Source organism: Sorex fumeus, unplaced genomic scaffold, assembly GCF_029834395.1.
Source record: "Sorex fumeus unplaced genomic scaffold, SorFum_2.1 ptg000124l, whole genome shotgun sequence".
Taxonomy (NCBI): Eukaryota; Metazoa; Chordata; class Mammalia; order Eulipotyphla; family Soricidae; genus Sorex; species Sorex fumeus.
This window is the reverse complement of record NW_026606181.1, coordinates 145,974-158,034: the sequence shown is the minus strand read 5'-3', so window position 1 is coordinate 158,034 and position 12,061 is coordinate 145,974. Positions and strand designations below refer to the sequence as shown.

The window sequence follows — 12,061 nt, the reverse complement described above, 5'->3', positions numbered from 1 at the left end:
TCCATTGTGAGACTTGTTGTTACTGTTTTTGGCATATCGAATACGCCACGGGGAGCTTGCCAGGCTCTGCCTTGCGGGCGGGATACTCTCGGTAGCTTGCTAGGCTCTTGAGAGTGGTGGAGGAATCGAACCCGGGTCAGCCGTGCGCAAGGCAAATGCCCTACTCGCTTCAGCCCTATTTCAAACCAAAGTTAGAATTTGCTCGAAGTAGAAGAGGAAAATGCAGAAATATTCCACGAGATGGCGACGTATCTGACTGCCCTACCAGACGTGAAGACAGTTTTCTTCTGTTTTGGGCCCACAACTGGCTATGATCAGGTCTCACTCCTATCTCTGTGCTCTGGTCTCACTTCTAATTCCTAGCAGGGCTTGAGGGATCATAATTGGTTCTGGGGATGGAACTCTGGCCCATGAAGGCAAGGCAAGTGCCCTACCCACTGTTGGATCTCTCTGGCCTACAAAGGGTTTTGCATGAACTTCCGCCCTAGGACATTTTTTCCCCCCAAGACTTTTCTTCAAATCAACTTCCAAAGCAATTTCAAAGAAACCCAAAGAAATTTTTCAAAAAACTTTCAAATTTTCAAAGAACTTTAAAAGGAATTTCAAAGCCAGACTCAGGTTCGGATGGCATCAAAATCTACTTTCTTTCTTTTTTTTTTTTTTTTTTTTTTTTTTTTTGCTTTTTTGGGTCACACCCGGCGATGCACAGGGGTTCCTCCTGGCTCTGCACTCAGGAGTTACTCCTGGCGGTGCTCAGGGGACCAGATGGGATGCTGGGAATCGAACCTGGGTCGGCCGCATGCAAGGCAAATGCCCTACCTGCTGTGCTATCTCTCCAACCCCCAAAATCTATTTTCATTGCAAAAGCTTTCTCTCTTTTCTCAATCTAAATTACTGAACTAGTCAAGTTATTTAGTTATGCTATTACTGGCAAGTACACAAAATTTGAAATAAACCCATTTTGGTTTTGGGTTTTGAGCCACACCCAAGAATACATACTCTGGACTCAATACTCACTCCTGGCAGGCTTGGGAGACCACATGGGATCGGCTGTGTACAAGGCAAATGCCTTACCCTTTGTAATATCATTCCAGCCCCAGTATAAACCCATTTTAACTTTCATTTCCTTAACACTTCTCACTGATGTGTTAGAACTGAATTACCTATGCTTAGCAGTCTGAGACACGAAAAGGGCAGAAGCTGGGATGTTGACATGCTATGCAGAACTTTGAAACACCATCTTGTGCTTCAAAAGATAGTCCAGTGACTTGGAGATCTGGTTACGGAGCTTTTAGAATGGGAACTTGACCACTAGACATCAGGGTAACTGAGAAGTCTCATATCAAAATGAGAAGGGCTAAGGGTTTAGGTAAGCAATTAACTTCTAACTGGCAAGTTTTAAGACTCACAACGAACTCATTTGGAGAGCACATCACTGCCCCTGTAGGCATGAGTCAAAAGCTGCTACACTTAGGATTGGTTTGGTTTTGGTTTAGGAAGAGAGGTTTTTGTGGAGTCTCATCAGTGCTGGTCTTAGTTGTAGAGTAAAACTGCAGAGGACATTTTAGAAGAAAGGGGATGGCGGTCAGCACTGCACTGCATGCAGTTTCATATCACATTCATAATGTGAAATCAAATGACAAGTAACATAGTCTCAAAGCTGGCCAAAGTTAGGCCGAGATCAGACAGAGCTTAAGCCAAAGAGAGAAAACAGAAAAAATAATTTTTAAAATAAGGGCATCTGTTGAGGTTGGAGCAGTAGTGCAGTGGATAGGGCGTTTGCCTTGCACATGGCTGACCCGGGTTCGATTCCCAGCATCCTATATGGTCCCTTGAGCACCGCCAGGAGTAATTCCTGAGTGCAGAGCCAGGAGTAACCCCTGTGCATCGCCGAGTGTGACACAAAAAGAAAAAAAAAGGGGGGCATTTGTAATAGGCTTTGCCTTTATGTTTTACATTATGTCCCTATTAATCAACAAAAGAAGTCAATAATAGTGGTTTTTTTTTTTAACCGAGATTCTATCAAAAACAATAGGAAGGATAAGCACAAAAGGTCAGGACAGTGCTAAAGCCAACATGGAATTCCAGTTCAAAATTTTGTTTAGAGGAGGGCTGGCTCTAAAAATGTACTTCCTTCAGAACTTACTAAAACTGAATCATTAATTTTCTTGGTAAACATCTTGGAAAGGGGCTGGAGCGATAGCATAGTGGGTAGGGCGTTTGCCTTGCACGCGGCCAACCCGGGTTCGATTCCCAGCATCCCATACGGTACCCTGAGCACTGTCAGGAGTAATTCCTGAGTGCAGAGCCAGGAGGAACCCCTGTGCATCACTGGGTGTGACCCCAAAAGAAAAAAATAATCTTGGAAAGAATTCTTATCAAGGGGCCAGAGGCATCGTACAGGGGTTAGGTCTCATCTCTTGCATGGGGCAACCCTGGTTTGATCCTTGGTGTCACATGATCTTTTGAGCATCACAGGATGCAGCCCCTCAGCATAGCCCAGTGTGGCCCTTAGAGACACCCTCCCAGTCAGCAACTGAGCACTGAGAGTGGGTCCTGAACAGCACCCCCTCCTCCTCCGGTGCTGGCACTGAACCACGGGCAGAGTTGCCTAGCTAAGCATCAACAAGACAGGGCCCTGGGAAGCCGTTCCCCACCTAGCTCCATCAAACAGACGAACTCTACCAAATGGGTTACGATTTAAAGACAACCAGAATCAGAAAGGAGGGAGGTAGAGGGAACGCTCAGCACACAGGTCAAACCACTGTCTCTGATTGCAAATGCAGTCAGTCCACGGACGCACCTCAAGATGACCCCACAGTCTGTGCTCCCCATTCCAGAGAAACACTCCCTCCCTTGTGATGTGACAAATGCCATGTTCCTCCTCCTCCTCTGGCTCCTTCCAACTCCCACACAAAAATTAAACACATCTTCTGTGAAATAAAGAGTTTCTCGGCGGCCATCTCAGCGCATCAATGGCCTTGACCCAGAGACACAGCAGTAAATCCCGGGAAGACAGCAGCTCGCCAGAGATCTCTCCAGACCCCCTACCCAGCCAATTCCACTGGGACCCCTCAGATGGAGTGGACGGTGCCCTCTCTGCCCAGTCCAGATGAAACCCCAATGGCCATGAGCTTCCAGAAGCAAAACCCAGGTACGGCAGGGCTCAGGGACTAAGACTCCAAGCCACATGACGGCAGCGGAGACGGGGTTGTTCCTTGCCATCTTCCCACCCGCTTGGGGTCCTGGCTGTCACACTCACAACCTGCCTCCCACGCCATCTAGCACATCAATGGCCTTGATCCAGAGACTCCCAAATGAATCTCAGAATGGATTAGCTCTCTACAGAAATGTCTCTGGACCCCAACCGTTTACAATTTTAGAATCCAGAAGTGTGCAGCTGCTTTTGTGGCCATGCGACCTTTCATAATATTCATGATAAGCAACAGTAAATAAATGATCTAGCAGCTGCCCCCGGCAGGCAGGCTTGAATGGGGGTGGGAAAATTCGAAATAATGGTGGTGGGAAGGGGTAATGGTGGTGGGATTGGTGTTGAAATATTGAATGTAATGAATTAGAGTCTCCTGCCCCCGCACCTGGCTGTCCTCACTGGGGCCCCTTGGAGGGGGGAGGGTTGAGTTTCTCTCCCCCCGCTCCGCCCCGAGCAGAGCCCCAGCAGCTGAGGACCTCCGGAGCCAGCCACGGCCATGCTGGGACCACTCTCCACATGTCCGGATGGGCCTCATGCATGAAAGAACTGGCAGAGGAACCCAGGCATGCGGGTCACAGGGCTGAGGTCTCCAAGCCTACTTGTATTGGGACTGGGCCTTCTCCACCCAGACACCCCCCCCCCCCCCATCTTCCAGTAGGTAGGCGTCACACCCACCAGCTGCCGCCAGCACCAGGTTGGTCCCATCAATGGCCAAGACGCAGAGACTATAAAACCCAGCTCCCGGAAGCGCGCGGCCGCATTTGTGGCTGTGCAACATCTTATCATCTTATTTTCCCTTTGGAGAACCTGGCAGGCTACCAAAAGTATCCTGCCCGCACGGCAGAGTCTGGCAAACTTTCCGTGTCGTACTCAATATGCCAAATACCAGTAACAATGATGGGTCTCATTCTCCTAATTCTGAAAGAGCATTGAAATGGCTCTTTTAAAATCTCAGGGTTAGGACGAAGGAGGCGTTACTGGTGCCTGCTCGAGGAAATCGACGAACAACAGGATGATTGTGATCGTGATTTAATGTAAACAACCTTTTTTTTCTTCTTTTTGGGTCACACCTGGCGATGCACAGGGGTTACTCCTGGCTCTGCACTCAGGAATTTCTCCTGGCAGTGCTCAGGGGACCACGCGGGATGCTGGGAATCGAACCTGGGTCGGCTGCGTGCAAGGCAAATGCCCTACCCGCTGTACTATTGATCCAGCCCCTAATGTGAACAACCTTATGAAAATGAAATCTAAAAAAATAAGAGTTTCTCAGCAAGACATTCAGAAGACCTAAATACTATATTTCCCACTCACAGGTATCTGGTGCACAGGGACATGTTACAAGGCGATAAAAGTATTTGAAAGTTCCGGGCAAGAAAAATCCGGTAGCAGAACTCAGCATTTCCCAAATCTCATTCCTTCCCTTTTTCCTTACCCTCACCCACTGGAATACCCACTAGCATTTTGCAGAATGGTCAAGTTCTCTGGTTCAGAAAATGCATTCCTTGGAAGAAAGTGTTTACATTTTCTTGCCGCGGTGAAGGAATCGTGAAGATTTAAAAGGCTTACCAAAAGGATCTATTTGATATCCTGAGAGTTAAGATTTTTGCTTAGATTCGGCTTTTTGGTACAGTTGTTTAGTTTTTGTCCTATCATTCTCCTAATTGAAACGTCATCCGTATTGGGAAACAACTGCTTTGTGACTCCTGTAAGAAACAACAAACACACACAAAAAGTCTTCAAGTATAAACCCAGATAAAAATATTAGGCAACTCACAGTGTGATTCTGTTTTCAGTTTGTGAAAGCAGCACAAATACCCAGGAAATATTTAAATAAGTGAGCATACAGGCAGGTTTTAAAAAATGAAGTGAGAGACAACAAAGATCTATACAACAAATTGAGCAAACACATTTGTCTTCCTACGCTACCACTCGAGTTTAGTCTTACTTTGCTTGAACTCCAAAATGTTAGAAATGTAAGGTAAGGTAAGGTAAAGGCCCTCCCGTTGATCGTCGATTTGCTCGAGCGGGCCCAGTAACGTCTCCATTGGAGACTTTGTTGTTACTGTGTCTGGCATATCCAATACTCTCGGTAGCTTGCCGGGCTCTCCGAGAGGGGCAGAGGAATCGAACTCGGGTCGGCCATGTTGGCCGCTTGTAAGGCGAACGCCCTACCCGCTGTGCTATCGCTCCAGTCATTATTTCCCAGGATCAAGATGAAACACCTCGGTTCTGTGTTACAGGAAATTCCCCAAATTAGTTGGACATTTACCAAGAATATATGTTTTTCTAGATGAACATATTTAATGAAGTTCGCTAATTAAAGACAAGATAGAGTAAGTCAAATTCATGTGTATTTTAATTTAAATTTATTATTTTATTTTTGGGGGAGGCACAACTGATACTGAGAGGTTACTAGTGACTCTGCACTCAGGAATTATTTCTAGCAGTGCTAGAGGGACCATAGGGGATGCCAAAAATTGAGCCCAGAAAACAAGGCAAGTTCCCTATCTGTTGTTCCTGCTCCAGTCCCTAATTTGTATAATATATATATATATATATATATATATATATATAGGGACATAACTAAGGAAAAAATAAAGAGAATATAAGCTGTTCCTAAAATTTTATTTGTGAATATTTTAAACACTTTTTTACTAAAACAAAGAATTCTACAAATCCAAACTTTAACTGAAAAGATTTTTTTCATTTTGATCGTTGCTCTGAGGGTTAAGTTTCTCTACAGAATTTCCCATATTTAATAAAAGTTTTGGAGCATTCTGAGATTTCTCTTCCATAAAAAAAAAATTGATTATAAAGAAAGGACCATACGCCCAGGATGGGAGATGCATGCTGAGAGTAGACTATAGACCAAACATGATTGCCACTCAATGCCTCTTCTGCAAACCACAGCACCCAAAAGGAGAGAGAGAACAAAAGGGAATGCCCTGCCACAGAGGCAGGGTGGGATGGGAGGTTGGAGGGATACTGGAATCCGTGGTGGTGGGAAATGGGCACTGGTGGAGGGATGGGTGTTTGATCATTGTACAATTGAAATCCAAGCACAAAAATCTGTAAGTCTACAACTGTACCTCATGGTGTTTCACTAATAAAAATTAAAAGAATTTAAAAAAATTGAAAAAAGAAAAAAAGGACCATAAAAGAATAACAACATTTAATGGAAAATAATTTCAAATCCATGTGAATGCAATCATAGTATCACCTATGATTTCCTGAACTTCATTCTGATTCATAGCTGGTTTGACGGCCTTGTCCCTTGAAGTAGAAGATTTCGCTCCAGTCAGGCTGTGTGTGGCCATGTACTCATTAGTGTAAAGTACTTGCATTAAATCATTAATAAACTTCTGAGGCTTGCTCTTGTTACAACGGGCAATCTGCCATTTTTCAATCTTGAACTGAAAAGAAAAATAATAATAACTAAAATTGGAAAAAAACAAAAAGAGAATAAAGTCTGAAAAAAAATGTATTACTGAGCGAAAAACATATCAGAAAATGAAATCAACATTCTTGAAGGTGATGCTCTCATTCTGTTAATACTTACTTTACATTTCAAGGGTTAGAGTGACATGTTATCTTTGAGATAATTTCTAATATTCATGAGGTCTGTTCCTGTGTGTATACAAATTCCTCTGCTGCCACCTGGATTTGGTGCTCTGAGAATGAGTCCCATTCTCCACACTCCCCACCAAGTAAGGTAGGCAGAAAAATGGCTCACTGAATTTACACACATGGCACCGTTAGCTCCTGTGACTATGTTGGTTTATAAGGGAAGGACAATTTTATGGAGATGATTACATTTACATACCTTGAGATAGGGAGATCAGCCTCGATTATCCAGGTGGACCCAATCTAATCGCTTTTTTTTTTTTTGCTTTTTGGGTCACACCCGGCGATGCTCAGGGGTTACTCCTGGCTCTGCACTCAGGAATTACTCCTGGTGGTGCTCGGCGGACCGTATGGGATGCTGGGAATCGGACCCGGGACGGCCATGTGCAAAGCAAACGCCCTACCTGCTGTACTATTGCTCTAGACCCCCAATCTAATCACCTGAGTCCTTACATGAAAAAGAGGGAGGTGGCAAAGTAGGTTAGAAAAAACGGAGAAAGGGAGAGAGACAGAGAAAGTTGAGGTAAATTTGAATGCCGTGGCAGGATTTGAAGGTGGCAGAAAAGGGACACCAACCAAGGCGAGGAGTTGGAGTGATCTTCAGTATCAAGTCAGCAACAGGAACTCACATCCAGGACTACAAAAAACTACACACACACACCAATAACCAATACAAATGAGTTGGTAATAGATTCTCCCAGAGAACCTCCAGAAGGAGCGTACTTATGAAGACCTTGATTTTACCACACTTCCGACTTTCAGAAGTCTGAGACGACAAATTTGTCCTACGAAAAGTCACTAAGGTTCTGGTAATTCACTTACACAGCAGCAGGAAGAGTCAATCACTCTAAATGCTCGTACTCAGAGGATGCTTTTGCACACCTGATCAGGCGAACACCTGGCTAAAGAAGCTGGGAAAATCAGAGTTAAGATGGCACTTAGACAGCCTGTCCAGGCTGAAATTTACCATCCCTCAAGGATGCAGTTGTCTAAAACAGAATGCACAGTTATTCTTCTGCCACTAGTTTAAGAATTTAATACTTTAATAACTTCCTTCACTGCTTGACTAGTTTTCTGTGCTGCATATTTGATTTGCAAATACTACATGGAAAAATAATTTCTTTGTTTTATTTTGTTTTGGGGCCACGCCCAGCAGTGCCCAGGGCTTACTCCTAGCTCTGCACTCAGGGATCACTCCGGAGGGGCTCAGGGTACCATATGGGGTGCCAGGGATTGAACTCAGATTGGCTGCATGCCAGGCAAGTGCCCTACTCCCTATACAATCACTTTCGACCTTCTCCCCCAAATAGGTTCATAAAATCAGGATATTGTGAGTTGACTGGCATTACCTGAAGTTACGGATCAAACCGCGATCCTTCTTTATAATCGTTGGATTGACCTACGCCCCAGAGATCCAGAGGACAGCTGTTGCGACTAACCTGCTTCTCATCAGCGGGAGGCTCGTCCTCAGCTTTCAAGGAAATTGGTGAACTGGAGTTAGAGTTAGAGTTACTGCAGGTTGAGGCAAAGGAATCCGGGGAGGAGTTGTTGGTGGCTCTCCACAGGGTGGATGCAGATGTCGACATGGTCCCTCCACCCTTAAGGAGAGTCTCTGCCATCCCAACCAATTCTTCAAACTGGGTGACTGCCTGTGGTAACACTAAAATGGTAAGAAAGGGCAACATTTTACCAACAGTTTTAGCCACGGGGAAAACGGCTACACATTTTTGTGTGTCTATGCAGAGAAATATATAGAACAGTTAGTACTTGCTGCCTTTAGAAAATGAAGATGGTGAGAAAAGGAGTTGGCATACATTTTTCAGTAAATCATTGCTTAGTCATAGATGAAATAGGGTTATTATAATTAAAAAGATGTATAGGTACTACTTCATACCTAAATTGAATATTTTCAAAAGCTGAGGCTTTTTGCCTAATTGTTAATATTATTTGAAGGTGTTTCATCTCTTGTTTGGAGATACTGAGTCTATGATTGATCACCTTCCAGAAGCTCACAGTAGTCCAGTTTAAGTGACAAGAAAAAACAAGCCATTTCTTGACTCAGAAAGAAAGGGATAGACATAGAAAGACTGCATTCATCTGGGGAACATAAAGTAACAAAATAGGAGACTAACAGCCAAGAATGGCCGAGATTAGTACCAGGAATTTTACTCCATGGCTTGGAGGCTAACCACACATGCTAGGGGAAAAGGCAGCTCAGATAGGGAAGGGAGCACCAAATAAAGGGTGCTTGGAGGATCCTCCCAGGATGGGAGATGCATGTTGAAAGTAGACTATGGACCGAACATGATTGCCACTCGATGCCTCTTTTGCAGACCACAACACCCAAAAGGAGAGAGAGAACAGAGGGGAATGCCCTGCCACAGAGGCAGGGTGGGATGAGGGGATGGGGGGTGGGAGGGATACTGGGATCCGTGGTAGTGGGAAATGGGCACCGGTGGAGGGATGGGTATTTGATCATTGTATACTTGAAACCCAAGCATAAAAATGTGTAAGTCTGCAACTGTACCTCATGATGTCTCACTATTAAAAATTTTTTTTATTAAAAAAAAGCCATTTCTAACAAGTTGAAATGAATTTTCTATGACCTTTGTGAGTGGCTTTCCAGGAGCAAAATTCTATCAAATTAATAGAAATGCACTGCCACGTTCAAAATCTTTGCTTTCACAGGGTCAGAGATGAGTTTTGACAATTAACGGGATGTTCTCTTTGTTCCTTTTTAAGCAGAAACTTACACATTCAAAGGTTTCATGCTTCCTTGTAAAATGGTCTTCTCTGTTGTTTTATCTAGTTTGTTTCCTAAGGACAAATAACATTTTGTTGGAGTTGGAAGACACCTTGAACCCTGTCTAATTCAGTTCCTCAGTTATAGCTGAGGGAAGTGACTGCTGGCAGGTGAAGGGAAAGAGACTTCTTAGGGACTTCGGTAGATTATTGAACCATAATCTTTAGAACAGTTTTTGAGAACTGAAAATCAGTACGTTGATACCATATCCAAATATATAGATCTTTTACCCTTAGGTCACTGTCACCGTCCTCCCGTTGTTCATCAATTTGCTCGAGCGGGCCCAGTAACATCTCCATTGGAGACTTGTTGTTACTGTGTTTGGCATATCGAATACGTCCCGGGTAGCTTGCCAGGCTCTGCCGTGCGGGCGAGATACTCTGGGTAGCTTGCCAGGCTCTCCGAGAGGGGCGGAGGAATCGAACTCGGGTCGGCCATGTTGGCTGTGTGCAAGGCAGACGCCCTACTGCTGTGCTATCACTCCAGCCCTATAGATCTTTTACCCTATCAGTAGAAAATTAGGAAAACATACTACTCCTGACGGATGTTTTATTTTCCCAATATTTATTGAGCACCTCTCACATGCTGGACACTTATTCAGTCGGCAGTTATTTATTGAGCATTTAATAACATCAAGTATCTAGCTTTTCTTCTGTGATAAGGCACTAGTTCGAGAACTTCACTGAGGTTCATTCATTTACTCCTTATTCCAGCTCTCTGATGAGAACGCGATTCAGGTCTCCCAAAGAAGAATAGAAAGAGCTATGCTTGGAATATCACGTTTCACTCAAATGAGAGAACGGATCCGGAGTTCTGACATCTGTCGACGATCAAGGATCAGGGACGCTGTCTCATTTGCCACGGTGTCGAAAATCAGATGGGCTGGTCACATAATGAGATTTAAAGACGACCGCTGGACTAGAGCCGTTACCAACTGGATTCCACGGGATGTCAAAAGACCACGTGGCCGCCCACCTGCCAGATGGTCAGACTTCTTCGTCAAGATCATGAACGATCGGTTTGAGGCCCTCCATGTTCCCGGAGCAAAGAGATGCCATTGGGCTACACTAGCACGCGACAGGGACAAATGGAGACGTTACTGGCGCCCGCTCGAGCAAATCGACGACTAACGGGAAGTTAAGTGATTAAGTGATTAAGTGATTCTAGCTCTCTGAAATAGGTCTTATCATTACCCTCAGCATACAGATGAGGATGATTAGTGAGTGATTACATACTTCTCGTTATGATGAAGGCACACCATTTTATAGAACCATGAATAACAAGTATTAATGCTTTACTTCCTTATAACAATATTCACTTCTTAAAATAAAACTTACACTTTACCATTAATTTTACATTGGAGGCCACACCTGACTGTAGTTAGGGCTTAATCCAGGCTTTGTGCTCAAGCATCGCTCCTGGTGGTCTTCAGGGGACTATATCCAGCGCGGAGGACCAAACCCAGCTTAGTTGCACACAAGACAAGTTGCCAGGCCACTCTACTGTATTTTTCCTATCCCAATTACTTAATTTACTATCAATGATTTGTGATACTACAGAGTGTGTGGATTTTTTTTTCTTTTTTGGGGATCACACTCGGAGATGCACAGGGGTTCCTCCTGGCTCATGCACTCAGGAGTCACTCCTGGCGGTGCTCAGGGGACCCTATGGGATGCTGGGAATCGAACCCGGGTCGGCCGCGTGCAAGGCAAACGCCCTCCCCGCTGTGCTATCGCTCCAGGCCTTAGTGTATGGATTTTGTTATTATTTTTGTTTTGGTTTGGGGGGCCACGCCTGGCAGTGATCAGAATAACTGAAACAGGGCTTACTGCAGGCTCTGTGCTCAGAGATCACGCCTGACAGTGCCGGGGATCAAATCTGGGTCAGTCGTCTGGAAGGCGAGTGTCTTGCCCAGTGTTCTATCTCTCTGGCCCTCAGGCATACAACTTTATGGCTATGGATGCATACAAGATTCATTGCGTTGATCGCCAGAGTTCCAGGGCCACACCACCATCACTCCCCAAAGACCCCTCTGACTAATTTTCCCTTCTCCCATCTGCCTTCTCTCTCCCCTCTCTGGTAAATCTTATCACTTGTATCACATGTCATCCCGTTGATCTTCTAGTTGCTCGAGCGGGCGCCAGTAACGTCTCCATTTGTCCCTGTCACGTGCAACTGCAGCCCAATGGCATCTGCTCACTCCAGGAACATGAAGAGCCTCAAACCGTTTGTTCAGGGTTTTGACAAAGAAGTCTGGCCATCTCGTAGGTGGGCAGTCACGCGTCCTTTTGATGTCCTGTGGAATCCAGTTGGTAACAGCTCTAGTCCAGCAGTCATTTCTAAATCGCATTACGTGTCCAGCCCATCCGGTAAATTAACAAAGTTTGTTTTTTTTGGGGGGGGTGACACCCGGCAATGCACAG

At 44.9% G+C, this 12,061-nt stretch overlaps 1 protein-coding gene across 3 annotated transcripts in view; it reads right to left on the bottom strand.

Moving 5' to 3' along the window:
• The window catches only part of BEND6 (BEN domain containing 6), a 54,354-nt gene that overhangs the window by 6,033 nt on the left and 36,260 nt on the right, over positions 1 to 12,061 (bottom strand). For all 3 annotated transcript variants that reach the window (XM_056137383.1, XM_056137382.1, XM_056137384.1), the window contains exons 4-6: positions 8,275 to 8,495; positions 6,432 to 6,624; positions 4,778 to 4,914 (exon numbers count right to left, since the gene is read on the bottom strand). In XM_056137383.1, coding sequence (XP_055993358.1) covers positions 4,787 to 4,914; positions 6,432 to 6,624; positions 8,275 to 8,495 — 542 coding nt within the window. In that variant the 3' untranslated portion in view covers positions 4,778 to 4,786. The remainder of the gene's footprint in view (positions 1 to 4,777; positions 4,915 to 6,431; positions 6,625 to 8,274; positions 8,496 to 12,061) is intronic.